Source organism: Juglans regia, chromosome 6 (genome assembly GCF_001411555.2).
Source record: "Juglans regia cultivar Chandler chromosome 6, Walnut 2.0, whole genome shotgun sequence".
Lineage (NCBI taxonomy): Eukaryota > Viridiplantae > Streptophyta > Magnoliopsida > Fagales > Juglandaceae > Juglans > Juglans regia.
This window is the reverse complement of record NC_049906.1, coordinates 23718764-23746345: the sequence shown is the minus strand read 5'-3', so window position 1 is coordinate 23746345 and position 27582 is coordinate 23718764. Positions and strand designations below refer to the sequence as shown.

The 27582-nt window shown below is 37.3% G+C and overlaps 1 protein-coding gene across 2 annotated transcripts; it reads left to right on the top strand.

Moving 5' to 3' along the window:
- Positions 1–2511: 2511 nt before the first annotated feature.
- On the top strand, positions 2512–15832 carry LOC108993938 (uncharacterized ATP-dependent helicase YprA). Of its 2 annotated transcripts, none has more exons than XM_035691324.1 (27): positions 2512–2847; positions 3189–3977; positions 4073–4184; positions 4297–4394; positions 4972–5127; positions 5579–5647; positions 5854–5976; positions 6056–6205; positions 6315–6446; positions 6537–6616; positions 6852–6946; positions 7054–7121; positions 9519–9620; positions 9710–9765; positions 10284–10391; positions 10565–10640; positions 11661–11797; positions 11893–12052; positions 12160–12339; positions 12493–12609; positions 12743–12898; positions 14065–14232; positions 14422–14534; positions 14715–14838; positions 15149–15244; positions 15326–15388; positions 15474–15832. In XM_035691324.1, the coding sequence occupies exons 1-27, from the start codon at positions 2683–2685 to the stop codon at positions 15561–15563; spliced, it is 3783 nt and encodes a 1260-aa protein (XP_035547217.1). In that variant the 5' UTR covers positions 2512–2682; the 3' UTR covers positions 15564–15832. The 2 variants fall into 2 exon arrangements, with proteins under 2 accessions (XP_035547217.1, XP_018824543.1); XM_018968998.2 differs by having other exon boundaries at positions 9701–9765.
- Positions 15833–27582: the final 11750 nt, after the last annotated feature.

Below are 27582 nucleotides of genomic sequence, written 5' to 3'. Positions count from 1 at the left end.
CCTAGTTGCTAGAGTGCTGAAGGCAAAATATTACCCATCCCTAACTCTACAAACAGCAAAGATTGGCTCTAAACCCTCTTTTGTATGGAGAAGTTTGATGGCTTCCAGGCATGTTCTCGAGGCTGGATCCTTCTGGAGGGTGGGAACAGGTTCAGAAATAAAGATCTGGGGAGACAAATGGCTGGATCAATCTAACCCGAGGAAAGTCACAAGTCCTGTTAAGAACCTAGATGAGAATGCAAAGGTTGATGCCTTAATTGACCCTAAAACAAAGAGGTGGAAACAAGATCTAATTCAAGATACTTTTGAGGTGAGGGAAGCACAGCTGATAATGGAAACTCCTATCAGTGCTATGGCTACTGGGGACAAAATCATTTGGCATGGGACAAAGAATGGTTCCTTTTCAGTGAGGAGTGCTTATCACATGGAAAAGGATAGAGAGGTGGCTGCTCAAGGTCAAGCTTCAACCAGTAATAGTCTCAAGGAAGTCTGGAACAAGATATGGCAGATACAAGCTACACCAGGAGACAAAACCTTTTTGTGGAGAGCCTGTCAGGAGGCCCTTTCCACTCAGTACAACTTGTACAAGAAGAGAGTAGTGAGTGATCCTATATGCCCTATCTGTAACAGAGAAGAAGAAAGTGTGCAACATGTTCTGTGGAGTTGTGAAGCAGCTAAGGATGTATGGAGTCAATGCTCCAAAAGGATACAGAAATGTTCCTTTCCAATCTCCTCGATGATCCAACTTTTCAGCTCACTAACCAAGGTACTGAGTCCAAAGGAACTTCAAGAATTTGTAGTGATAGCAAGGAAAATTTGGTGTAGAAGAAACTCATTTATTTTCAAGAAAGAGTTTGTTCACCCGAACCTCATTGTAAGAGAGGCAAGAGCAGTGTTAGAGATGTTGTCAGAGAAGAGCCTAGACCAATTCACCAACCAAGTATCCCCCCCAACGGTTTCATGGCAAGCTCCTCCAATGGATTGGTTCAAGATTAACTGGGATGGGGTAGTTGACAAAGGCAAGGGACTGATTGGAATAGGAGTAGTGATAAGGAACAGCCTTGGCCAGGTAATTGCAACAATGAGGCAGATGAAAAAGCTCTACCCTGACCCTCTACTGGCCAAATCATATGGGGCTCTACAAGCTGTCAAAGTGGCATGGGAGATTGGTTTGAAACAGATCATACTCGAGGGTGACTCATTGCAAGTCACAAAGGCCTTGGTCGAAGTTAGAGAAGTGCTGAGTAGCTCAAGTATGTTCTGGAGTGAGGCTAGATGTTATCTCAATCTGTTTGATAAATAGGAAGTTTCTCATGTTAGGAGAAATGGCAACCATATAGCCCATTTACTTGCAAAAGATGCTCTTACTATATCTGATTTCATTGTAACTTTGGAGGATCCTCCTACTTGTATTGCAACTTTTCTTTAATGGAATGGATTAACAATTTTACTTTAAAAAAAAAAACACAACTCTACTAAGTCTTCAGAGGAGCCATATTCTTTAATATCCATTGCCACATGCATAAAAGGCCTGTGATGATCAACCTGTTGTAAGGCACGAAACTTCTTCACCCCATAATCATAAATGAAAGGATAGAAAAGCAAAGCATGGGGTAAATCTTCTAATTGGTTTTTATAGAAACAACACTGGCCATTCACATTGATCTTCTTACTAATCAGATTAACAATTGTAGGTAAACCCTCCCTACAAGCTCTTCAAGCAAAGATCTTGACCTTATGGGGAACTTTCAATTTCCAAAGAGCAGTCCAAAATGATTTCTGATAGGCCACAGTCGAAGGTTTGACCCTTATTAGGATTAGAGCAGGTCTTAAAGAATTTATAAGCACTCCTCACACTGAAGATACCACTTTTCTCATGCTCTCATATACATTTATCAGTTGCATTGGAAGGACTTAGATGCAACTTCAAGATTTCCTCTACAATTTTTGGATTGAAGAGACTTCTCACCTTATCTACATTCCACCATTTAGTGCTGCTATCAATCAAACTAGCTACCTTTCCATCCAGTGATGCCAACTCCCCACTATGTTACAGACTTACCCTGGCCAACTCATCTTCCAGCCTTTGAATTACAGGAATCCATGAATCCCTCAAAATATGTATTGAGTAGCCAACTCCAACACTTCAACCGTCCCTTTTAAGTAAGAAATTTTTTACTTCCCAAATCTCTTTTCAAGCATAAGAGGGATTCACACTAAGAGTAGCATCCAACATATTTCCTTTAAGGAAGTATTTTGCACAATAGACTTTATGAAAAAGACTGTCATTCTCTTGCAATGCTCTCTATCCTTGCTTTGTCAACAATATCATATTAATCATTTTTAAGCATCGTTGATTTAGGAAGTTTTTACATAGCATGCTGGACGTATTAAAATAAAAAAGATTTTTAAATAAATTCTCTCATTATTTATTCGAGGAGTTTGCAATCGAGTGGAGGCTGACATGTTGCAAAAAGTGGTGATTTGTTCTTTCAAAAAAAGGGGAAAATAGAAACTCGCAATCCAAAGGTAAAAAAAGGCGAACCGCCAAACGAAGGTTTCCTGAACGCATTCCCGTTGTTTTCCATGTTCCTGTTCCTGTTTCTGTTCTTGTTCTGTGTTTAAAAGAATCAACGAGTGAGTACACGAACTAACCCTCAGAAGGGACAAAGTCACAAAATAATGGAAGATTGCGATCCGAGAGTAATCGAAGTGCGTACAATAACTGGCGAATCCACTTCCGTCTCGGTCCCGACTCATAGTACCACCATTGAAGACCTCAAGCTCCTCCTCAAGCAATCTTTCCTTCCCGCCTCTAACTCCCCCAATTTCCACCTTTTCTTCAAGGCAAGCACTCACATGCCCCCCCCCCCCCCCCTCTCTGTCTCTCTCTGCTTCTATTTTTAACCTTTCCGTTCCCATTATGATTCTTGCTGTCGACGAAACTCAAGGAAGTTAAGTCTTTTTATATCGTATGTTCTACATTGATGACAAGCTAATGCTTTCCAATGACTCATTAATTTAACATTCCTTTTCATTCTTGAAGCAACTGATTGTAGTCGTGCTCTTTCGCTTTTAAGTTTGTCATAGGCGGTTTGAACCTTGGATTGCGATTTTTCGAATGTTTGGCTTTATGTGATTACATTTTCTTACTTGTATCGCATCATTTTACGGAATTCGTGTGCCAGGGCGTTAAATTGAGATTGCAGAGTCGGATAAGTGCTCACCTGATTAAGCGTGGTGAATTTCTTGTGCTCGTTCCGTTTACTAAGAAGGATCCGAGCCGGACCCAGAATTATGAACAATACGAGACTTCCTCGACCTGTCTCAATAATAGCTCAATTTCTAAGTTTGCTGATTCGGTGTGGTCTAATGTGATGCAAGATTTGTCGTATTTGCGCGCGACACAGGATAATGCAACTCTAACTACTCAAAAGGTGGGGACTTTTAGTCCTGGAGATAGAACAGAAACAGTGGGACGGGATTTTAGTCTTGGAGATACGAAAGAAACTGTGGCGGGAACGTCAAGTTCTTGTTCCTTTGAGGCTAAACGGAAAAGGGATTTTGATTTTGATAATCGGATGGGACTCCCATATGATCATATACTGAGCACATTTCAGTTTCGTGGCAAGGATGTGCTTGAAGATCATAATCGTGAAGTATTTGTTAAGGTTTTGAAGTCGGTGAGTTGTTTATCAGCGCCAGGTTTTGAGCTCTGCTTATTACTGAGGAAAGCCAACTTTTGCTGCGGTGCCATGGGAGTGGGACCTAAGGATGGTAGTTCTTGTTTGTGTCCAGAATGGTTGAAGATGACCATGAAAGCATTTGCTTTCTTAAACATTTTTTCTGCATTTCTTCATTTGCAGCAGAAGAAAATAACCACTACGCATTTGGAAGAAGCGCTTAATCAGCTGGGAAAATCTGGAATCAAACTTAGTATGAAGGACATAGAACATCTTTCCATTCTTTGTCCCAAGGTAGTAGGCTGTATTTCTGGAAGGACTTAGAACCACGTCATTGAATTCCAGCATTTTGTTTCATTTTCTGCTTTAAGCCTAAGTTTGTTTCTCAGGTCGTGCGTTTTTCAGAAAATGAAATGGATGAGGCAAGTTTGGGTGATACCCTTGTTATCATCAATTGTCCAACGCAGCAGAAAGATCAAGTTGATGATAATCCCAAAAAGGGTAATTTTGTGGATATGCATATTTTTTCTTTCCTTTTTGTATTTGATTAAAAATCTTATAGGCTTTTAAGTGGATAATTTGATTGCATTGGTGAAATATTTCTGTTCAATAGCTCGTAAGCGGTTGTGTGTACCAAAGATTGTGAGTGCATTGAAGAGACGGGAAACTGCTTTCAAAACTAATATGTTGAGGGCTGTTCAGTCTTTTGTGGTATGTGTATTTAACTTGTAACTCTTGATATATTTCCTACTGGTACCCTTCCATTACTTAACCATTTTGCATATGATGTACACACATTTATTCCTGTTTAGAGATATTTTCTGCCTGCTTTTAACTGTAATTGATGAAGCTAGTTGGCACCATGGCACCTACCACTGACTAGTCAGTATTATTATGATAGAAGTGTAAGTATCTGAACCTGTAGAAGGTATATCACAGGTTTAGACTGGAACAAGGGCATACTCATATTGTTTTCTTTCTAATCAACTGGCGATTTTATTGGTATAGATTTCTTGTGTTGTTCACAGTCATGATGCATAAAAAATCCACATCTATGTTGCAACTTTCATTTTCTGCTGAGATTTTGGCTGTTTCCCTTCTATAAAAAACACGTATCTCTTGGAAGGGATATTCTATATGACAATATAAATTCTTAGCTGCTGTTAGTGACTCAGAATTTCTAGCCAGACTGCCCTTTGATTATGATAGTAAATAGACAAACACGGTTCTATAGCTGAGTATTAACAACAGTTTGGGGCTATTGAATAATATGAGATTTATTTTGCAGTCTAAATATGGAGTTGAGATGATCACTGAGTTTTCATTGGAGGACTTGCTCTTATTAATGAAGGACCATGGCACAGCTGCAAGCGGAAGTGAAGCAAAGAGGACAAGGAGAAGCTGGGCGGCCTCAAGTTCTGATTCAGACCCCATAAAATGTCGTGTAGGTCTTCACTTTGATATTTTTTTCCTTGATTATTCTATTTGGTCTATTTAGGTGCAAGTACAGACTCCACATTAAAGGATAAAGAAAAAAAATTCAAGAATTTGCTTGGTTTATGCTCTAGTATGTCCTTGAAATTTGGTTAGTAATACAATGAATGCTATTGATCTAACATGGCACCATGATTCTTTTTTATGTGCTTTGTCATAATGCTCAATTTATTCTGTGTTTTGCATGATATGAATGACTACATATTGGGGATATTAGTTATTTTATGATGAGTGAAGTGGGTATAATTAGTATAGAAGGTTCCGTTACTCCTCATAAAGTAAGATAGTGAATTGTTATTAATATTCAGTGGAGCTTCATGCTGCAGTATTTCTTTTGAAGTTGAGGAATTTGGATGTCCCATCAAAGACATCTACACCATTCTAACATCTTTGCTTAACAGGAAACGAATCCATTGTTACCAATGGAAATGGTTGAACATCTTCGAAAGGGCGTTGGATCTAGAGGACAGGTTTCTTGTATAATTATTTTACAATTGTTTTTGGGTGGAAAGAGAAGTATGTTAACATGCCATCCACCCAGGCTTCTTTGGACCTGGCAGCCTAACATGTTGATATACATGAAGGCGGTGTTATTTCTTATTTTCATCTTTGGCTTTGTTCATCAGTCGGGCCATTTAGCCTAATTGGTTATGCCTGTGGGCATGTCTAATTGCAGATGGTGCATGTTGAAGATGTTGAGGCCCGGAAAGCCACGTATGTGGAAATCCCAAATCAACTCTCAGAAAACATGAGATGTGCACTTAAATCTATAGGAATTACTAAATTGTATAGTCACCAGGTATGGATATTTCCTATGTTTTCATCCTTCAGATAGACAACATTTCCTGAATGTTTTTTGGGTGTTTTGATATCCCCAGGCAGAATCTATACAATCCTCCCTTGCTGGGAAGAATTTTGTTGTTGCCACAATGACATCCAGTGGGAAATCTCTTTGCTATAATCTCACTGTTCTTGAAGTCTTGTCCCAGAATTTGTCAACATGTGCTCTGTATTTATTTCCAACAAAGGTTTGTTTCAATTTGTATATCTCTATTAATCTACATGCTCTGGCAGAATTCATCATCTTGCTTTTTCTTCTAGCTGGTAACTAGATGATGAAATTTTTCATGCATGCAGGCCTTAGCTCAAGATCAACTTAGAGCTTTGTTAGACATGACGAAAGGATTTGATGCTAGCTTAAATATTGGTATATATGATGGTGACACTTCTCAGAAGGACAGAACGTGGCTGCGCGATAATGCTAGGCTGGTAATGTAGTAAGTTATGGTTTTAAAGGACAGTTTTCTTAGGCTGGCTGGCCTCACCTAAATTTATGCTGGAATTCTTGTCTGCTTGCAGTTGATCACAAATCCAGATATGTTACACATATCAATCTTGCCACACCATGAAAGATTTAGGCGGATTTTATCAAATCTTAGGTATTTTTGTTGAACTGTCATCTCTCTTCCCACTACCAAGTGACTAATTATATTTTTCCCTTCTTCCCACCATGTTGATTTATGTTCTGCCTTAATTGCTGGTTTTGATAATTTTTTGAAGTTTTTTTACGTTGATAATTATAAGCATCATTAAGATGCTCTTTTATATGTTTCTTTTCCCCCTGATAAACGAATTGTATCATGATGGAGATTTGTTTATATTCCTATTAATTAGATTTGTGGTCATCGACGAAGCTCATGCTTATAAGGGAGCATTTGGATGTCATACTGCTCTTATAATAAGGAGACTTCGACGACTGTGTTCGCATGGTAAGTTTTTTCCAGTATATTTCACAGAAGTTTAAAGGACTTCTTTTACAATTCAAAGCTTTCTGTTGATATTGAGGCATCAGCCGGTTGTTTGTTTCCATGTGCAGTATATGGAAGTGATCCTTCTTTTGTATTTTCTACCGCAACTTCTGCAAATCCCCTTGAGCATTGTATGGTAAAGATTTCTATAATATAGTTGCATACTATATGTTTTATATGCTATTTCTTAGTTTTCATGCTGTTCTTTGTTTTCAAGAATTTCATTTGGCTCATTCCCCCACCCAATCCCCAAAAGGATTCTGTGAGCAATATTAGAAGTTTGGCACATAATTTGGGATGCAAGGTATCTTCTTTGCCAATGAAATACCTTAGCCTTCTTAAGTCAAAAGCTATTTGGGACAGGGTGATTGAGAAGATTGAAAGAAGGTTGCTTGTCTGAAAAAGAATTTATCTGACAAAAGGGGGAAGAATAACTCTTATCAAGAGCACTCTCTCCAACCTCTCCACATATTTCTATCCCTATTTCCCTTACCTTTCAGAGTGGCTTATCGGATTAATATGCTATTTTGCACTTTCCTATTTCTAGTTGAGGTCAAGTTCTACCTGGTTAGTTGGGACAAGGTCTGTTCCCCTATTTCTTGTGGAGGCTTGGGGTACTCAAGTTGAGGAATTTTAATATAGCCCTTCTTGGGAAATGGTTATGGCAGTGACGTCAAGAAAGGGAGACACTATGGAGGACTGTGGTTGTTTCCAAATATGGGAGTGCTAGGAGGGGTTGGTGCTCTAATGAAGTGAGAGGCATACATGGTATGGGGTTGTGGAATTATATTTAGAGTGGTTGGGGAGATTTTGCCAGTCATGTTAGTTTTGTGACTGGTGAGGGCTCCAGAGTCAGCCTCTTGCATTACTGGTGTGGTAATACAACCCTTAAGGTTTCATTACCTACTTTCTATCAGATTGCTCATAATCAGGATGCTTCGGTGGCAGATCTTTCGGATATCGCATGTGGATCTCCATTGTGGACTGTGTTTTCTTAGAATCGCGCAGGATTGGGAGATTGGTGCTATTTCTGATCTGTTCAGCTTGCTGTGTGCTACAAGTATTGGCAGGGTTGAGACAGATAAGATGATTTGGAACTCTAGGAACGGGAAGTTTATTGTTAGATCCATGTACAAGTTGACAACCTAAGGAAGCGTGGGCTTATTGTTATGGATTGGTGTTATATGTGTAAAAATGTGGTGAATTGGGGGATCATTCATTACTTAATTGTAAGGTGGCAAGGATGTTATGGGATGAAGATTTTAGAAGGTCTGGATTGGCATGGGAGATGCCTAGGAGGGTTGTGGATCTTTTTTCTTGTTGCAGAGGTCTTTGGGGTAACTCTCATGTTGCCGCTATATGAAATTTTTATGTCTCATGTGGTGCAGTTGGCTTGAAAGGAATGGCAGAAGCTTTGAAGATTGAGCATGCTCTTTGGATGAAATTATATGTTTCTTTTTCCACACCTTATTTCTATGGGCTTCAGCTATTGTATATTCAATGGGACTATCAATGGGAATCACGTGTTGCCCAGGATTTATGAAAATTGAGTGGAGACGAGAACATATCAGCCCAACTCTTAATGAGTGAAATAAGCCAACAGCTTGGGGGAGGCTTCTTTTTTTGACTGGCTGATTTGGCATAAATACTTGACATATGTAGCTTATAAGCATTGTACACTTGTACATAGGCTAGCTCATTTATGGTCTTGGGTTATGGGATTTTCTGTTTAGTTATGCTTCAATTCAGTTTCTCGTTTGAACTTTTTTCTTGATTAGTAGTAGGGGTGCTACCCGCACCCTAGCGGGGGGTTGCCCCCTTCCCGCACCTTGCCCTTGGGGGGTTTTGCCCCCGCAATCCGCCACCGTATCTTGGGGCACCCCTGGTCCTTCCACCGCCCCATCCACCGCTGGAATGGAAAAAAAATTCAAACGAAAGATAAAATAACACAAAAAAAACCACAACAATAAACAATACACATCAAATCCACCACACAATACAATACACAACAATAAACAAAATAAAAATCAATGATTCGAATTGGAAACAACAAAAAGAAACCTAAACTACTAAAAGAAACTATGGACTTGGAGAGGAGGAACTGAGGAGGAGCTAAGGAGGAGGATGAGTAGCAGAGGATGGCGACTGTGAAAGGGAGAGAGGGCGGCGGAGGCCACAAAGGAGAGAGAGAGAGAGAGAAGAGCTTCTGCCGGGGAATTTAGGGTTTAGGGTTAACGCCCCCCACTCCCCAAAAACAAAAGACGCCGTTTCAGCATTCATTTAAAAACAAAAAAAAGAATTTCGTTATTAAAACAACGTAGTTTTGGTAACGAAATTTCTTTTTATATATATACGTTTTGGGCAAAGCTTAGACATATAATATATATATATTGATGAGTTTTTTAATGTATTTTATATTTATTCATTATTTAGACATATAAAATTGGTGGCATTAGGTTTCATGAATAATTTTAGGCTTTTTGACAAATTAGTTTGGATATATGGATTTGAAAAATGAATTCTGATGCTTCAGGAACTTGCAAATCTACGAACCTTGGAGCTGATTCAGAATGATGGCAGTCCCTCTGCTAGAAAGCTTTTCATCCTATGGAATCCTATAGCATGTCCAAACGCTGTATGTGCTCTACTTGAAGAACTTTGCGGTCGAAAAATATTTATTTACTTTCTAATGCTACTTAATTACAATTGTTGAAGGCAACTCAGAGTAGTATGGATGCTAGTGAATCTACAGTTGAAAATGCTAATTTCAGACATTCAAGGTAACAATTTCTCACAGTTGTAGAAATGGAGACGGGGGAACTTTGCTAGATGCTTGCATGCCATACACAGGATCCTGCCTTTTTTTCAAAAAAATAAAAAACCCATATCTGCTGGAGGTGGGGGTTTTGAGCCTCTGTTGCTGTCAGCGTAACTTGGTTACTATCACAATGAGAAATTGGCCTGCCTCCAGTGAGAATGTAAGGCCCAAATACAAGTGGGATTACTCCCTTCCCCCCCACCCCCAGGTTTTCTTTTCCACTTTCAATGGACTAAAGCTCTTCTTGAGGACGCTTTAGAATAGTTTCCATCTGAATGAAGACATTGTTGAAAGATTTCAGCCTAAAATCTGCTAAGTTCGAAAATCCTTACATTTGTTTTGTACACTGTAAGGACATTTAAATTTTAATGTGACCTGGGTTTTACTAAATTTCCTGTAGTCATCTCTGCAAATGAATTTTGTATTACTATATATGTGAAATCAGTACTTTAGTGCCTAATGATTTGTTTACTTTTGCAGCCCAATTTTCAATGTTTCGTGCCTCCTTGCGGAAATGGTTCAGCATGGACTTCGTTGCATAGCTTTCTGTAAATCGCGTAAACTTTGTGAAGTTGTTTTAAGCTATACGTATGTCACATCATTATCGTGGTTTTCAGTACATCATTGCTATATTACATGATTTATGACCTTCTGGGTTATTTCTTATTGATTTTTCCTGGTATTTTTTTAGCTTAAAGTTTAATGTGTATTTTATTCTTGGATGAAGAAAATGATTCGGTTAAATTGCTAAATCATGATAGGCGTGAGATTCTTCAGGATACAGCACCCCATTTGGTGGATTCCATATGTGCTTATCGTGCAGGCTATGTTGCCGTGGTCAGTACTGTTTTTCTTCATTGCTTTTTTTCTAATATAAATGGTTGTGTTGTCCCCATTATATCATGTTCTGTAATTAATTACATTTTCTTCTGCTCAATGTGGAAGAGAATCCTTACTCCCAAAATTCAGATGTGGCAGAAAAGTATGGGTTCTACTATTTTTTGCTTTTTGTTTTTGTTATTTTTACTGCAGGAGCATCAGCTCTTGTAATGCTTTGGGTAGCATTTGGTAAGTCTTTTCTTTTGATTGTGATGAAAGACTTAATAAGCAATCTATTGGAGGACTAACTCCATCCATGAGCACCAATTTTGTCACTGTCCATAGATTAAAAGGAAAAAAAAAAAGGATATAGCCTTTATGATGGCATCTCCTGGGTTTTACTCCTTGGATCTATTCTTGGTGTTTGTTTGGGCCTGGATAAGTTGGTTGTTTGTGGTAGACTTTTGGAGCTACAGAAAGAAAATCTAGGTTTTGAGTGAGAGAGGTAGCCCTTTTTTCTGTTATGATTGAATTTTTTTCAGCTTCTTTTAGATGAAAGAATTGTTGGTCAGAGACTGAACCACTTGCTTTGCTCTTTGATTCTTGATTCCTGTTTGTTTTTTAACCCCAGTCTGCCAGACAACTTGTGAAACTGCATTGCAAGAATCAAGAAAATGGTGGAAGAAAAGAAATCAATTTGCAAATTATTTCTCACTTTTTGGGTTGGACCCAAAAAAAAGGGGAAACATATTCTTATTAATTTTTTCCACTTGTGCCTAAATATTTCCTTAGTAAAAGATTGCATTACTTATCTATTATATGCCCAGATTTCAACTTTTATCATTTACTGTTGGCATTTTTATGTATTTCACAGCGTCTTTTATCCCACAGTAATTCTGAGCTGCTTGGTCTTCTGTCTTTATACTTCTGCATTCCAATGCATTTCTCAAATTCTTGTGGACCAACTAAACTTCTGAGCATATTTTACTTTGGCCAACATTTTTTGGTGGGTTTGACATGGGCTAAATGATGGAACAGGATAGGAGGAGAATAGAGAGAGATTTTTTTGACGGGAAGCTTTGTGGTATTGCTGCAACGAATGCCCTTGAATTGGGTATTGATGTTGGACATATTGATGTAACTCTACATTTAGGCTTTCCTGGTAGTATTGCTAGGTAGGTTGTCCAGTCATCTTAGCTTCAATATTTAACTACAAGCTTAAATTGTTTTTATCAGTGAATTTTTTCCTCCTTTATATGCATATTTTTAGCTTGTGGCAACAAGCTGGCAGGGCCGGCAGAAGAGAAAGATCATCTCTTGCTGTTTATGTCGCATTTGAAGGACCTCTTGATCAATATTTTATGAATCATCCTAAGAAACTCTTTGGAAGCCCAATTGAGTGCTGTCATATTGATGCTCAAAACCGGCAGGTTTTGACTTTTCTATCATTGCTATTTTGTTTATTGATTTATGTTTCCAGGTCAGACAAATTGGCAGAACTTAATGCTCATTTTTCTTGTTGCCTTATTCCATGAAGGTTCTTGAACAGCATTTGGTATGTGCCGCTCACGAACACCCATTGAGTTTGCTTTACGATGAAAAATATTTTGGTTCTGGTTTAAGTGGTGCCCTTCTGTCTCTGAAAACCAGAGGATACTTGAGTTCAGATCAATCATTTGATTCTTCTGCTAAAGTATGGAACTATATGGGGCATGAGGTAAGTTATCTTTTCTGTGGTCTGTTTTACATGGTACCATTGGTTAGTTAATTTCTTTGTTACTTTAGGAGTATGATTTCCTATGAGCAAATCCTACAGTTGTAGGCTCTTTTATTTTTTAAATTTACCTTTGGCCATGCATTATGTTTGTAGAAAATGCCTACACATTCAGTTAGCATCCGGGCAATAGAAAATGTGAGATATGAAGTAATAGATCAGCGTAAGGATGAAGTGCTTGAAGAGATTGAAGAAAGCAAAGCTTTCTTTCAGGTTGGCTTCTTGTAAATTTATGAAGTCCTTTGTACATTAATCAGACTTTCACCCTGATTATCACATATTGATTTTTTTCTTAATGAAATTGTTGTTGATTGCTCTATATTTTATCATCTTTTGTGTGATCCAGGTATATGAGGGTGCTGTTTATATGCACCAAGGGAAGACCTATCTGGTTAAAAAGTTAGATTTATCTAATAAGACTGCTATCTGTGAAGAAGCTGATTTGAAGTATTACACAAGAACTCGAGATTACACAGATGTTCATGTCAATGGTGGTGATATTGTACGTCAGGCCAACTTTCTGATCTGATGTTCTTTAAGTGGCTTCTTATAACTTGCATAACTTAGTCCAGTACTTGGACATGGGATGCTTTTATATTTCACTTGTTGAAATTGAGTTCTCGGGAATAGCTTAAATGTAGTTTCTGAATTTTTATGCTCCATTCATGTTGGCTATGATTGTAATACCCCGAATGATAGAACTATGTATGCGTACTTTCTCTATACATATGCATGTACATACATATGCTTTCAAGGAAGGAGAGGAGATTGAGAAGGCTAGCCAGCAATGGCAGTAGTCTCCCTAGAAGGCAGCTCTGTCTTCATATTTTTGTTTGTGGCGGCTGGGTGGGTGGATGGATGCATGTAGTGAAGCATGATCCACATTTTTTATTTTATTGAGGCATGAGACATAATTGTTACATCCGCATTACTTAAAGAAGTTTACTTTGTAACTCCCTGATCTACACAATGAGACTCGTAGCTACAAAGGAGAACGGGGGATAAGGGGGGTTAAGATATATTGCCTATTTCCCACTTGGGGGAGATAGGAAAAGTTTGCTTGGCATCCCATTTGCTTGGCAGAAATGTTTTTTAGCATTTATATGGACATTTGTCAGGTATATACTAGTTACTATGCATTTTCTGTATTCTAAAATAGTTGTATGTTAAAAATAGGCACGGCTTGGTATGTATAAAATGTATCTAGTTTTTGTGGGCTTATCCCTTAGTTTCTTCCCTTTGTTTTTTCCTTTTTTCTTTTTTCTTTTTTTTTTCTTTTTTTTTTTGTTTTGGCGGGGGGCGGCTTTGGTAGAAAGGGAGAGATTGCAGAGGGTTTTAGGTTTACTATTGTACGATATGAACAAAGAAGAGTAAATAAGCAAAATATATGCATATGCCATTATGATTTGTGTCTACAGATATTATCATCAATTGGTTACAGATTTCTTTATATTCTTTTAAAGCATTTGGAGGTTTTACTTCCTCAAGATTTTTTTTTAGATAAGTAATAAGAAGTTTTATTAAGACAAGTAAATAGGCATAGCCCAAGTATACAGGAAGTATACAAGCGGGCAGCAATTTATATACTTGCATGACTTGCTATATACTAATAATGTTTATATACTATATACTAATTGCTGACAGCTGCATGACTTACTATATTTTTAGGCCTATCCAGTGAGGGTTTCCAACATTCAACTTTCAAAAACAACTGCCAAAGCAAATACTTGCAAAGTAACAACTAATTGGTTTGGTTTCTATCGAATCTGGAGAGGAAGCAATCAAATCTTTGATACGGTTGAGCTTTCACTTCCTAGTTATTCATATAACTCACAGGTACACTTCAATAAAATATTGACATTCGTAAATCCTCTAAAAGTTTTAGTTATTCTCATCTGGCATCATTGTTCTGGATCATGCAGTTATATATATACATAATAAATACACAGATACATGCATATATACGAATGTTTCCTTTTCTTCTGAACTCTGTATAATGCTTATTTTGTTCTTACATCTAAACAGGCAGTTTGGATTCCAGTTCCACAATCAGTAAAAGCAGCAGTCAATAAGAAAAACTTTGATTTTCGTGGAGGCTTGCATGCTGCTTCACATGCTGTTCTAAATGTAGTGCCTTTGTAAGTCTCCTATATACTAATTGCTGACAGTTGTATTTGGAAGGTTAATATATTTTTATACATTCTTTACAATTATGCTTGTTAATTTGCAAAATGGTGAGGATTGATAATAAGAATTCAAGCATGTCATTATTTGTTATTATGAGGCCTCTGACTGCATTATGATGTTTTGGTGTGTAGACGTATAATTTGCAACTTATCTGACATGGCTCCAGAGTGTCCAAATCCTCATGATAGCCGCTATTATCCAGAAAGAATTTTATTGTATGATCAGCATCCTGGAGGAATCGGGGTATCAGTTCAGGTGAGAAACATGGAATTGAAATCATGAATTGTGACATTTTGCACTTATCTAAAGTGATGTCAGGTTTGTTGAGTAAGTTTTAATCCTAATCTTTAATTTCTATCTGTTCCCTGATATAAGGCAGACTCCAAACTTAGATTGAAAAGAGCTGCTCTAAGTCCTATGGCATATAAAACCTTTGATAGATATCCATCATCTGCAGGGGTGATGGAAGATACTTCAATTTATTTGGAATGATAGCTGAAAATTGTTGGCAACAAACTTGTTATGCTCCATTTTTATATAAATAATATGTTTGAACTTGTGACAGGTTCAACCCCTTTTCACAGAGTTGTTAATCGCTGCTCTTCAACTGCTTACATCTTGCTACTGCTCAGGAGATGCCGGTTGCCCTAATTGTGTTCAGGTCTGCCTCTTTTTTCTCTGCTCTTTACTTTCTCTGTTTCTCAATCTAAAAATAAATTTTAAAGCTATTTGCACGTTGCAGAGTTTTGCTTGTCACGAGTATAATGAAGTCTTACACAAGGATGCAGCCATTATGATCATTAAGGTTCTGACTTAAAACTCACGGTGCCAAATCTCTCCTGCTATTTTTATTTCCATTGCGACCTTAACCAGACTTGCTGTCTTTTTAGGGTGTTCTCGATGCAGAGAAATCATATTTTGGGGATTCCTCCGGCTTTTCTCAAGTTGATGTTGCTGATGAGCATTTCCAAAGTGTTTGACATGTTTGTACCCCCAAACCATTCAATTTCTTTTCTTTTCTTCTTTTTTTATTCTGTGTAGAAAGCATTAGCCTTGATGAAATCAATATAATGAATATTGAGCCATTCTTAATTTCAGTCTGCCATTGGTTTGTTGATTCCATGATTATGATCCATTAGGCTGCACTTGAAAGTCCTTTTTCTTTTGCTTTGTTTTTCTTGCATTTTTTTTCCGTTCTGAAATTTTGAAGGATTATTGGGTAGCTGATTTACAGAAGTTGGATATTAATAAAATGAAGGGCCCCTTTCCCAGTTGAGGGGCTGTAAGATTCTTTCTTGGGGAAAATGTATTCCAAGACAGTGGCCTTCGGCCTTTACATCACGCGCACACAATGGAATCCCAACTGTTCGTGTAGGTGGGAGAGTGTCTTTTATAAAAAGAAAGGAGCAGAGTTTGCCTGAATAAGCTAGCTAATTAAGCCCCATTTTCTACCTTGGATTGAACAGAACAGGGTGGGCAATATTGCAAGATATTTAGAACCAACCCATTTGGATCCTTTTTGTATTTATTTAATACTATTTATGTTCCCTAGAATTTTTGGTTGAACGCTAAGGTTTAGAATTGTAACACTCCATTCCCGTAGGTTAGGAGTGTCACTTTTTTTCATAAAATGAACCCGGCAAGAGATATAATATTTAATAATATGAAATTAGCATTTATTTAATAAAAAGATTTGTCTAATAAAATGTCTTGATAAAAACTTAAATGAATAAACTGAATAAATTTATGTCATAAAACTAATGTTATTCTAGAAAGTCTGAAACTAAATCAACTGCTCCTAATAAGGGCCTGCTTGCTCGTGTTCATCATCCTCACCTGGGTGGTTAAAAATATGAAAACAAACTAAAATGAGTCGAAGATTTAATAAGAAATCTATCACAATGTAAACATAATAAACATAAAATTTTCATAAAAGTTTTCATGTTGAAATCTTAAAATTCATGATTGTTTATACTGATATTTATGCTATGCATTATTAATTTTTCTGAATTAATTGACTGATCTGACTTAACTGATTGAACTGACTGGTCAACACACTTAACCCCGTGTGAGATTGTGCACCGGCCCCACGTCCCACGGCCACGAGGGGAGCCACTGATAGTATTTTGGCATACTATGATGGACCACGCTTGAGTCTGTGGCTTGCACATCCACCCTGAAAGTGAACTGCATTGGTACCATGCATCTGAATGATCATCTGATTAACTGATCTGATCTTATTTTGTACTTGAACTTAAGATAACTTACGTGTATAATGCACATGAGATGCTTAACATAATACATACATAATTATAATTTCTGAATCTGAACGTGATGCGGAATGACATGATCGTGTGCTATGTTGGATGACATGTTTGCATATGACATGAGTGGTACATAAAAATGATTGTCAAAGAACTAGCGCTAATAATAATCTATATAAGCTGAACTGTGATGATCCTAATTTCTGATCAAATTACTTACATCACTACGTTTCTTCTTGAATCTCACTTCGTAACTCGTCATCTATATGCAGTATTAATTATCACTAAATATGTCTAGGAACAAAACATGTACTAATATCCCACTTAATTAAATTCATATCGTAAAAAATATTCTGTTTATCACGAAAATCAATGAATATTGATTTCTTAGATTATTTAAAATATTAATAGCATATTTTTACTTCCAATATATAACTTAGTATAATACTTAGGATATAAGTCATAAAAACCTCAATTCTTAAAATAAGTTTCCTTTCTTAGTATAATTATTCAATCTTATAAGAAATCTAATAAATATTAATATCATTTAAATATTCTTAACATATTTCTTTATTTTCAATCTACAACTTTAACAGCATAATTATATCAAATCAATTGCAATAAACAGTAGAAATTATTTTCATATGATAGACATTGAACTTAAAAGCTCTTAAAATAAGATTAAAACACTTACTATTTACTACTGAACTTTAAATACTAATATGATATCTAATCTTTCAAATATAATTTAAATATATATATATGTATCTAAGTTTATAAAAATAATTGCTGAAACGGTCGAGTAATAAAATAGGCTTAATCATATTTAATTACACTTAGATTAATACATAATAATATTATTCAAAACTCATAACATATTCCTAAATTTCTATTTTAAAATATAACTTAATAATTTTATTAAAATCTAGTTAAATAGTCAATTGGAATATTAATTAAAATAATAGGCTCAATAAAAATATACTTCAATTCCTTTAAATGCTTTCTACAATAATTTAAGTCTAATTGCTCATATTTATTTAAGTGAAACTTTAGCTTGATTAAAATCCCAGCCCAATAAAAATCACTAAAAAAATATAATAAAATGAGTGCGGCTCCCAGCCGGTCGGGTGCAAAAATTAATTTCACACCGGCTAAATCATGAAGAGCCATGTAGGCCTCCCACAAAATTTCCTCATGCACCCGCATACAGGTGATCACCAATTTTTTTCTCTCCCTCTCCTTCTTCCTTCTCTCGCTCCCTCTCCCTCTCCCTCTCCCATCTGCACTCGAACGATACCCCTAAAAAATGTCCCTTTCCCATCTGCCCTCTGAAGGAAGATGCCTCAAAAAAGTCCCTCCCCAATCTGCAATTGAGCTTCTTTGCCCTAAAATAAAAATCCCTCCCCTACCTGCAACCGATCTTCCTTGTTACCTCCTTTGTTCTTCTCCTTTTCTCTGCTTTCACTTATAGAAGTTGTGTTTTCATCTCCAGCACTACAAAATCGATGTATAGAAGGGAGATATCTCTGCGAGAAGACATGTTATTCCCACAAAGGAGAAGCACCCCATCTTTCTCTTCCTCTCTCCTCGACGCAGTTTACCGTTCCATCGACGAGTCCAACGCCGAAGAAGCTCATTTCAAAGAAACATGCGTGTTCAAAAAACTAGAAAATTATACAATGATCTTCTACTAAGTTTATGTTTTCGTACGTAGATCCCACATGCATGATTTGAATCTTGCAGAGTTGCAGTACTACTACAGGCCATATGTGGCCATACGATGATACGTTATAATATGTTTACAGCTACCAGAATGATCTAAAATAAATGCTTAATTTTGGGTTGATTCTGCAACTCATGATGTACGTACGTAGTTTCCAAGCACATCTGCATGCACACACTGACCATGATCATGTCATGTAATGTGTTTGCAATATTTAATATTTAGATTTTGTTTCTCTTTCTCTTTAAAAGAAAAAAATGTGTGTTCAAGAAACAAAGCATTTCTAGCTTTGCTAAGCGTGGCACTTGGGTGGAAGAAGAGGAAAAAGAGGTGCTGAATCTTCGTCGAATCGACGATTGGATGGAGAAGCGGAGCATTCACAGCTCTGTGCTCTACAATTCAGCCTCGAGCTCCTCGGAGTCTAGCTCTGGCGCAACCTTGTCATCCTCGAAAACAGAGTTGAGCAAAAAACACAAACTGAAACCAAAGCTGCAAAGCTCCAAGAAGAAGACAAAGTTGGAGTAATAGGAGAGGAGAGGAAGAGGGGAGAGGAGAGGGTTACGGGGGAAAAATGATTGGGGGGAGAAAGGAAAGAGAGAAGAGGAAAGGGGGAAAATAGAGAGAGTTTTACCTAGATCTGTGCTTATTGTCATTTCTATAAGCTGCCGACGTGTTTATTTTTCACTGGTGGGTGTGAAAACGAAAGTTTTACCCGACCGGTCTCAAGCTTTTTCCTAATAAAATCAAGCCCAAATTAAAATACAAGTTCATTCCTTATAAATGAGACAACTTAACATATACTTAAGTGCAAGGTCATAAAAGTAATTATCCTTAAAACAATCATTCAAGATATTACGGGAAAGGAATAAAAGGGCATATATGTAATATTATTAACATATATTTGCAGTAAACCAACAACCTAAAAACACAACTTATAACATGAAGAGAGTAGAGGCTCGGTAGAAAGGCATGTGGTACAGGGCCGAAACTCACCGAGGGGGGGAGATCGAGGTGATGGCAACTCTGGAGTGGCTGGAAGTAGAGGTGTAAACTCAAACCAAAAAATCGGACCGGATCGGACCAGACCGAACCAGACCGGTTTTGAATCGGTCCGGTCCGGAACTGATTTTTAAAATGTAAAAACCGGCCGGTTCCAGTTCCGGGATTTTTTGGACTGGACCGGACCGGTTAATTAAAAAAAATAAAAAATAATATTTTTATATATACGTTTTATACAAAATATTTTATATATATTAAATATTAATATATATAAGTTTTATATATAATGTATAATTATAAATTTTTATGTGAAATTTTATATATAACATATATGTTCATATATGAAATAATTTCTTATTATAATTTATAAATTATTACATAAAATGTTAATACTAAATCACTAAAAGTTTATAACTAATACTAATATATAACTTATAACTATACCAATAGTCTAATATTAATACTATTATATAGTCTAATATATTAATAAAAGTATAAAACAGTTTTTTTTAAATCAATTTTTTTTTTTTATAAACAAATTTTTAATGACAAATTGTGAAATTTACATTTTAAAAAAATCGAAAAACCGGACCAGACCGGAACGGAAACCGGTAAAATCGGAAGTACCGGTTTAGGAGGGTAACCTGTGCGTAATCGGTTTTGAAAAATACAAAACCGGTACATACCGGTTCGGTCCTAGATTTTATCCAAAACCGAACTGGACCGGACCGGTTACACCCCTAGCTAAAAGTGGCCGGCTACGCGACTGGGCTCCTGGGTAGGGTGGTGCGACGTCGAGAGTGTAACAATGCCGACCAACTGAAAGGATCACATGGTGGAGAAAGGCACTACGGCGTGAAGCTGGAAGTGAACCCTAAGCTATGGAAGTGATCGACAGAAGAAGAAGTGAAGTGTGTGTGTGTGAGTGTGTTCTGTGTTTGAGTCAGAGATGGAAGTACACGAACTCTTGACTTGTTTTCATAGACGATGGGCTGGGTTGTGTTATTGCAATGGGGCGTGTGCTATTGTTATAGTTGGGTCGTTGGGCTTCAATTAGCTAGCATGGGCTGAGTGCTAATGGGCCTTCTATGTTATTACTTATTGGTTTTAGTTGTTTTGAGTCTGTGTAAAAGGCCATGCGCCTGGGTCAGTTTATTTCTATTTGAGTCCGTATGTAAGGCCCTTGTGGCCCAATAGAGAGTCCTTTTATGTTGGAACCTGTAACCTGATAGAGGATCTGAAATCATTAATCAAAAACCCTATTTTCTCATCTCTAAGTCTAGAGGCGCTTTCCCTCTAAAAAAGCATTACCAATTTTTCTATCTTTTTCTTCTATTCCATTTCATCCATTATCAGCAGTGTTACAAATGGTATCAAAGCCACCCCACGTCTAAGACCATGTTGCAATGGTTGCAATCGTGCGACACGAGGGATGATGTCGGCATGGCAGTGTTCACCCGAAGCTAGGAAAAGACCTAGCGCACAGCCCGCCCGTATGAGCGCCGGGACCGCTGTGGATGTCGACTGCGGAGCGTGGTGGTTGTTACGATCCCACATCGACTAAGTATAAGATTGGTTGATGGTTTATAAGCCCGTAGGCACCCTTCCCTTGTAAGTTAGTTTTCAAGGGTGAATTTTATCTAGTGGGTTCATGACAGAGAGAGAAAGAGAGAGAGAGAACTGTAAAACCAAAAAGCCTTAGGAAGAGAAAATGGTGACCGACGGCGATAGGCTTACCGGGAAGATGCAGGTTCGACGGGAGACAACTAGTCGGCGGTTTCTGTGTTGTCCGAGAGGTGCTCCGACGTCCTTGAGGTGGCTGGTGAAAACAACTTGGACTGGTTGCGTTGAGGTGCTCGTCTACGGGTGCAAGAGGCCGCAACGTGGTGTACGTGTGACAGTGCTTGGAGTTTTTCACAGTCATGCATGGTCTAGGCAGTGGAGTCGCCGCGGTAGTTCTGGTTCTGTCGTCGAGTCGTGACCCTTTTGGTTGCTACTGTCAGTGCTCTGTTGAGGAGTCTAAAACAAGGCTGAGACTTGGGGGAAGGTTTGTTGTGAATGAGTTTTCCTCTTCTCTATGTTGTGTTATGTTGAACAGCGGCTTCGTGGGATCTATAGAGCGGAAAAATGGAGGATTGAGGATATGATTTCTGAGTTGGTTGAGATAAGCATTGGATTATACAATGAGAGATAAGGATGAGGCTTACGGGTGGAGATAGGAAGAAACAAGGCTTAAAAACATAAGAACTCTTGGCTATTGCAAAATCTGAAGGTTCATACAAATAAAATACCAATAGTAATAATAACAATATCATAATTATCATAATAAAATTAACAATGTAAAATCTGATAAAATAATAATAATAATAAAATATTTATAGTTATATAAAAAATCTATAAAATTATTTTATGGCCTAATTTTATGATCGGGCTGTTACAAGAATAGAAGAGAGAGAGAAATAAGTTTTACAATATAAATTGAGAATTTAATTTTGTTTAAGAGATCTACACGAATAACGACAAATGTTGTGTTTAATTAGGCAGATCATTAAATCTGTGATGGAGAGTGGGCCTTCCTAGTAGTAAGTTGATTCAACTTTATTGTGTGACATTTGGATACTCAGAATTGCAGCTTTAAAATATCTTTCTTTTGAGCTCCTGGGTATGGAGTTCGGGAGTCTTTGCTTATAGAGAAGTGATGCCTAGGGATATTGTCTATGTTTACATATGGCCTATGAAACAGGGTCGGTTCAATATCACAGTCCAACTCTTTAAAAATCTGGTTATGGTGCTTGAGTTGACTAGGCCTATGCAGAAAACCTTATGGACCCGACCCGCCCGATAAAAATGAGTTAAACTTTGCGGGTTGGACATCATCCAACCTGATGTTTAATGGGTGAAAACTGTGGCCTGACTTCTCACTCTCTATATCCCGATCCCCGTCTATCTGACTACTCTCTCTCTCTCTCTCCCTCTCTCTCTTCTTTTCCACATCTGGAAGACTGGATCCCCAAACCTAGGGCGCTAAGGTAGTTTAAAATGGGTCTTCTTGGTTTTAATATGTAACATGCTGGAATCTGGGTTGTGTATGGAGATGGCCTAGGGTTTCGACAAGAAGAACGAAGAGGACATGGAGATTGGGAGGGAGACCAAAAACTTCCGTGAAGTACTTCACTTTAAGTCAACTAGTTAAGTCTTTTACTTTCAGTTTATTTAGTTTGTTAAGGGACTTGCCTCCCTTTTAGAGAGAGAACCTCTGACTTCTCTCTAGAAACCCATCCAAACCGAAACCAGCCAGGGGGTGAGAGCTTCGGCTCCTCCCCCCTTCCTCCTCCCAGCCTAGAATCTCTGTCTTTTCAATTTGTTTCTTTTCTAATTTTTGTTTCTTTGTTATTGTTTTGTTTTTTCCGGTCAAAGCATGGAGAAGCGCCATTTTGAGGTTTTCAGATGGCCAGAAACCACCACGCACCCCACCGTGAGGTTCCTAAGCTGTTGATCTTTTAGATTGCTGAAGGTTTCACCAAAAGGAGCAGTGTGTGATCTACACGCGCGAGTCAAAGTACGCGCGTGGTCTCTACTCACCACCACACATAGGGCTCTGTTGCCACCACGCACGGCTTTTATGGGGTCAACGATCTTGATAGCTTCAGGATCGACGGTTCGACACACTCCCAACGTGGCGCGTCCTTCACGTGCCACTACAGCCTCATTGCTTAATGTTTTTTCGATTTCACTGTATTTCAAGTTTTTGTTTTGTTGTAGTTTTGTTTTTCAATATTTCTTATGTATTTTCTGTTTTGTTGTTTGTGTTAGATAAAAATAAAAATAAATAGACGATTGAACTTGTTGTTCATAATAAGAGAATCTCTCTCCTTCTTTGGATGATGGGGTTGGATACCCTCTTCTCCTTTGGAGATTGGGTGATAGTTATCTCTGTTTTTACATAGTGTTTTATTCTCAGACAAACAGGGATTGAAATCTTAGAAGGTTTTGTCATTAGAGAGCTTATAGAAGTTAAGACAATATCTGTAACAAAGAAATTTATATGCGGAAAAGCCCCAAACAGATGAATAGTTTGGCTTGTAATCTAGGTTTATTCCTGTATTTGTTAGTCATAGTTGTAACTTCAGTTTCATGGAATGAAATGAAATCTATTTTCGATAAAAAATAAAAATAAAAAAATGTTTAGGGACCATAGGCCTTGAACTGAGTCGGTTAGTGGTTTGGAGTTTTAAGTCTATTTTATTTAATTGGGTTGGGTCATGTAATGGGCTGGACTCTTAATAGCCCGATCTGATTTCGTTTATTTCTTTATCTGCATTATGGGCTTCCTTAGTCAATAGTTTATTTGGCCCATGGCCTAGCATAGACGAATCTGTAGTATATTAGCAACAAGGAACAATCTGTAAAGCATCTGGAAATCGAAGAGCTAAACCCCTACTTTTTTCCTTGGCCTATTTTTTCTCTGAAGGCGCTCCCTCGAAGTGAGCAACCCATTTTCGTCTATTCCTTTCTGTTCCAGTGGGTGTATTACATAATAGTCCTGTTAATTTTCATTCTGTTTCTTGTAATGGAAAGTCATAGGATGGATATAGGATTTTGTAGCCTAGTATGTCTTGATCGTTACGACACAGTTCTTACACGTCTTCCCTATATTGGCTTTTTGATTATTCTAGTTGTTTCTGGCTTCGGTTGTTTTCCTTTTGATTCTACAAGGTTGGACATTCAAAAGCACTAATAGAGACACGTAGAAGGGAAATCGAAGAAAATGATGAGAAAATATAAAAACTAACAAAAATTAATATAATACCCAGCAACAGATCCTTCAAAAACACGTAGAAAAGTGGATAGCTGAATTGTTCTGGGGGAGGAAAAAAATAGAGAAATAGAAAAGAAAAAACACTAATAAAGGAAGAGTAATTTTATATACAGTCGTGGAATACGTAAATATTGTGCAGTCGCTTTAAAAAATAGTGGGATTCACTATTAAAAAATTAATTTCTTTTCATGTAGATCTCATATTTATTCATTTTTTTCAAAGCGACTGCACGGTACTTGCACACTCACGACTGTAAGTATCATTTTTCATAAAGGAAATAAGATAATTAAGGATAGATGATAAAATCATAAAAGATATATTATTTTTACTTTAAATAATTCACAAGTGTGATTGATAAATGATATATTTTGGATTAAAAGTTATATTATTATTTTTTGATTAATTGTCATCGTATTATAATAGTGGGGAGGGCTTGAGGGGATTTCTGAATGGAGTCATATGAGGAGTAAGGCATGGTGGATATTAGGTAATAGAAGTCACATTCATTTCAGCTCTAGTTTTTTTTTTTTTTTTTAATGTGTGCTACTTTATTCATAAGAAGTGCATTTGTAGTCACCGATTTGCAGTGATCCATCCGATGTTGAGGCATTAATAGCCCTTCAATAACACTGTCACATCAATAATTTCACAGAAATTATAATAGACTTATTATACTAAAACAATTTTTTTAACTTTCTTAGAATGCAACGAGAATACAGCTATCCACAAAGAGAAACCTGAAAATTAATTTCGAACCCCAACCCCTCTCTCTCTCTCTCTCTCTCTCTCTCAAACATTTTTGCGTTGTCCCCCAATCTCTTGCTTCCCCTCACTTTCTCTCTCTCTCTCAGAAACAATTAAAAGGAAAATAATTACATAAAATCAGATTTTTATTCATAAAAGGAAAATAAATATATAATTTGAGAGAGGAAAAAACCAGAAAATTCAGAAAGAGATATCAAACAACAGGTAGATGACAAACATCGTAAAGAAACTCAAGTAGAGAGAAATACTACTCAGAGACGAGACTACACCCGTAATAAAATGTTACATAGCCATTAGAAGCCCTAAGAATAAGTGGAAGAAGCGGCTACAGAAGGAGAGGGCAAGGGGATGACAATGGATACTAGGGCTGTAAATGAACAAGTTTTTTCGATAGCCCGCTCGGTACTCGCTCTATTAAACTCGAATCGGACTCGACTCGTGAAAAAAAAGGCTCGCTCGTGAAAGTAGATACCCGCTCGATTTGTAAACGACACATACTCGATAAAACTCGATTCAACTCGGCTAAGGCTTGTTAAGGCCCGCTCATTTATGCTCGAGTCGACTCGTTAGCTCGACTCGATTAAAATTCATTCATATATTGATAAATATATACATACTCCTATGTATATATACATATATGTTTTAGCTAATAATATAAGCATATCACTTTTATAATTAAATATATAATATGTAATCTAATTACTTATGTCTATATAGTGAATATACTTCAGAAGTATATTTTATAATTTGTATAATAACTAATCGATAAAATTTAATAATTTCATATACTAGTATATGAGAAACATATATGAAATGCATATATGTTATCATATTAAATGTATGTATTAATAATATATTGTTAGTTTGGATAAATATCAACTAGTTAGATATTAATTATTTATAAAATTTTAGATATTGTGCAACCGCACCGGAGGCTCCAAACCACACCGATCGAGACCCAAACAGTCTCAGCTGGCCAAGAATGACACTTTCTCTCCACCCAGGCTGTTGTGCTAGTTTTAAACATTAACGATTGGTGCCGTCTGTGAGATCTAATTTACTTTCTACAAAGGAAGTGAAATAAGGACGATTTTCCGGTGCGCTAAATCATTTCAGATTGAGCAAATAATTTTTTCTCCAAATAAGAGTTCTCAGCTTCTCCACTCTTATTTTTATTAACAACACTATAAAAAAATAATAAATAAATGGATTAGTGAACAGTGTCCCTCTGTTAGGAACCCCGATCAAGTCCATAAACACTATGACCTTCTTGCCTAGGATCTCCTTGTGATGACCGAGAGCCCGTTCCTCTCTTGCTTGGTTCAAGAACAAAGGTTACCAAAGTGGCAATTTTGGTAGGGTGAGGTTAGGTGTTTAGGCTTGGCTTGGGGTGTGAGGGTTGCAATGGTTGATGGAGGCACAAGGCAATAGAGGAATCTAGGGTTGGCGCCACTTAGGGTTTAGGATTAGGGTTGGATGAAGGAAGATGGAATTAGGGCAAGATGTTGGGCGGCTAGGGTGGACGGCAACAAGGAAGGGATTGATTGATTGGTTGAGATATTTTAGGAAGGATTCCTAAAATCTTGGAACTCCAATAAAGAAAGATATGGCCGGTTATGGGGAAGAATATGGTCAACTAGGGTTCCTAAGTTATAGGAATCCCAATATAGAAAGGGAGGTGGGTGGCTAGGGTTAATCCAATTAAGGCAAGTGTTGGCCGAAACTTGGACTTGAATTCAAATGTGATGGTGTTTCGGCTAGGGCAAACTAGGATGGAAGTGGGGTAAATATTGGAATGTCGTGTATGGAAGTGGAGATTTGGCTAGGGTTTAATGAGAGTGGTGGCAAAGCTATGTATGGAATGTGGATCGAGGCAAACACTATAATGGGTGACACTAAGTGTTTGGTTGGATCAAATGAGGCAAATGATGGATTTTGCCAATGAACAATCTGAAGAACACAATGTATTCTCAAAAATAATTCAAGAACAATTCATGAGCTATACACATAAAATAATAGTATCAATGGAGAAACAATGAAAGACAAGAGAGTGAATAGAATTACTCATAAGATTGATAGATTGAATCACACTTATTCACGAATTGCAAAGTGTGATTCTCTCCTTAGGGATTCACGAATTGCACCACAAAGAGCACAAGTGCTAAGCACCGAAATGTATGATCTCAAGAACAAGCCGTCCAAAAAGAATTTGTCAAAAGATGTGAAAGAAAAGACTAAGGATCCTATTTATAAGAGTTACAACTTGGAAACTCCCATTAGGTCCCTTGCAAATAAATAATAATTAAATAAAATAAAAAGAAATAAGATAATGTCATGGACCTATCTTGGCCGTTACATGCATGGCCCATGGTGGGCTAGAATGGTATTTGGTGGTCTTCGGGTTGGACCATGGCTAGGTGGCACAACAT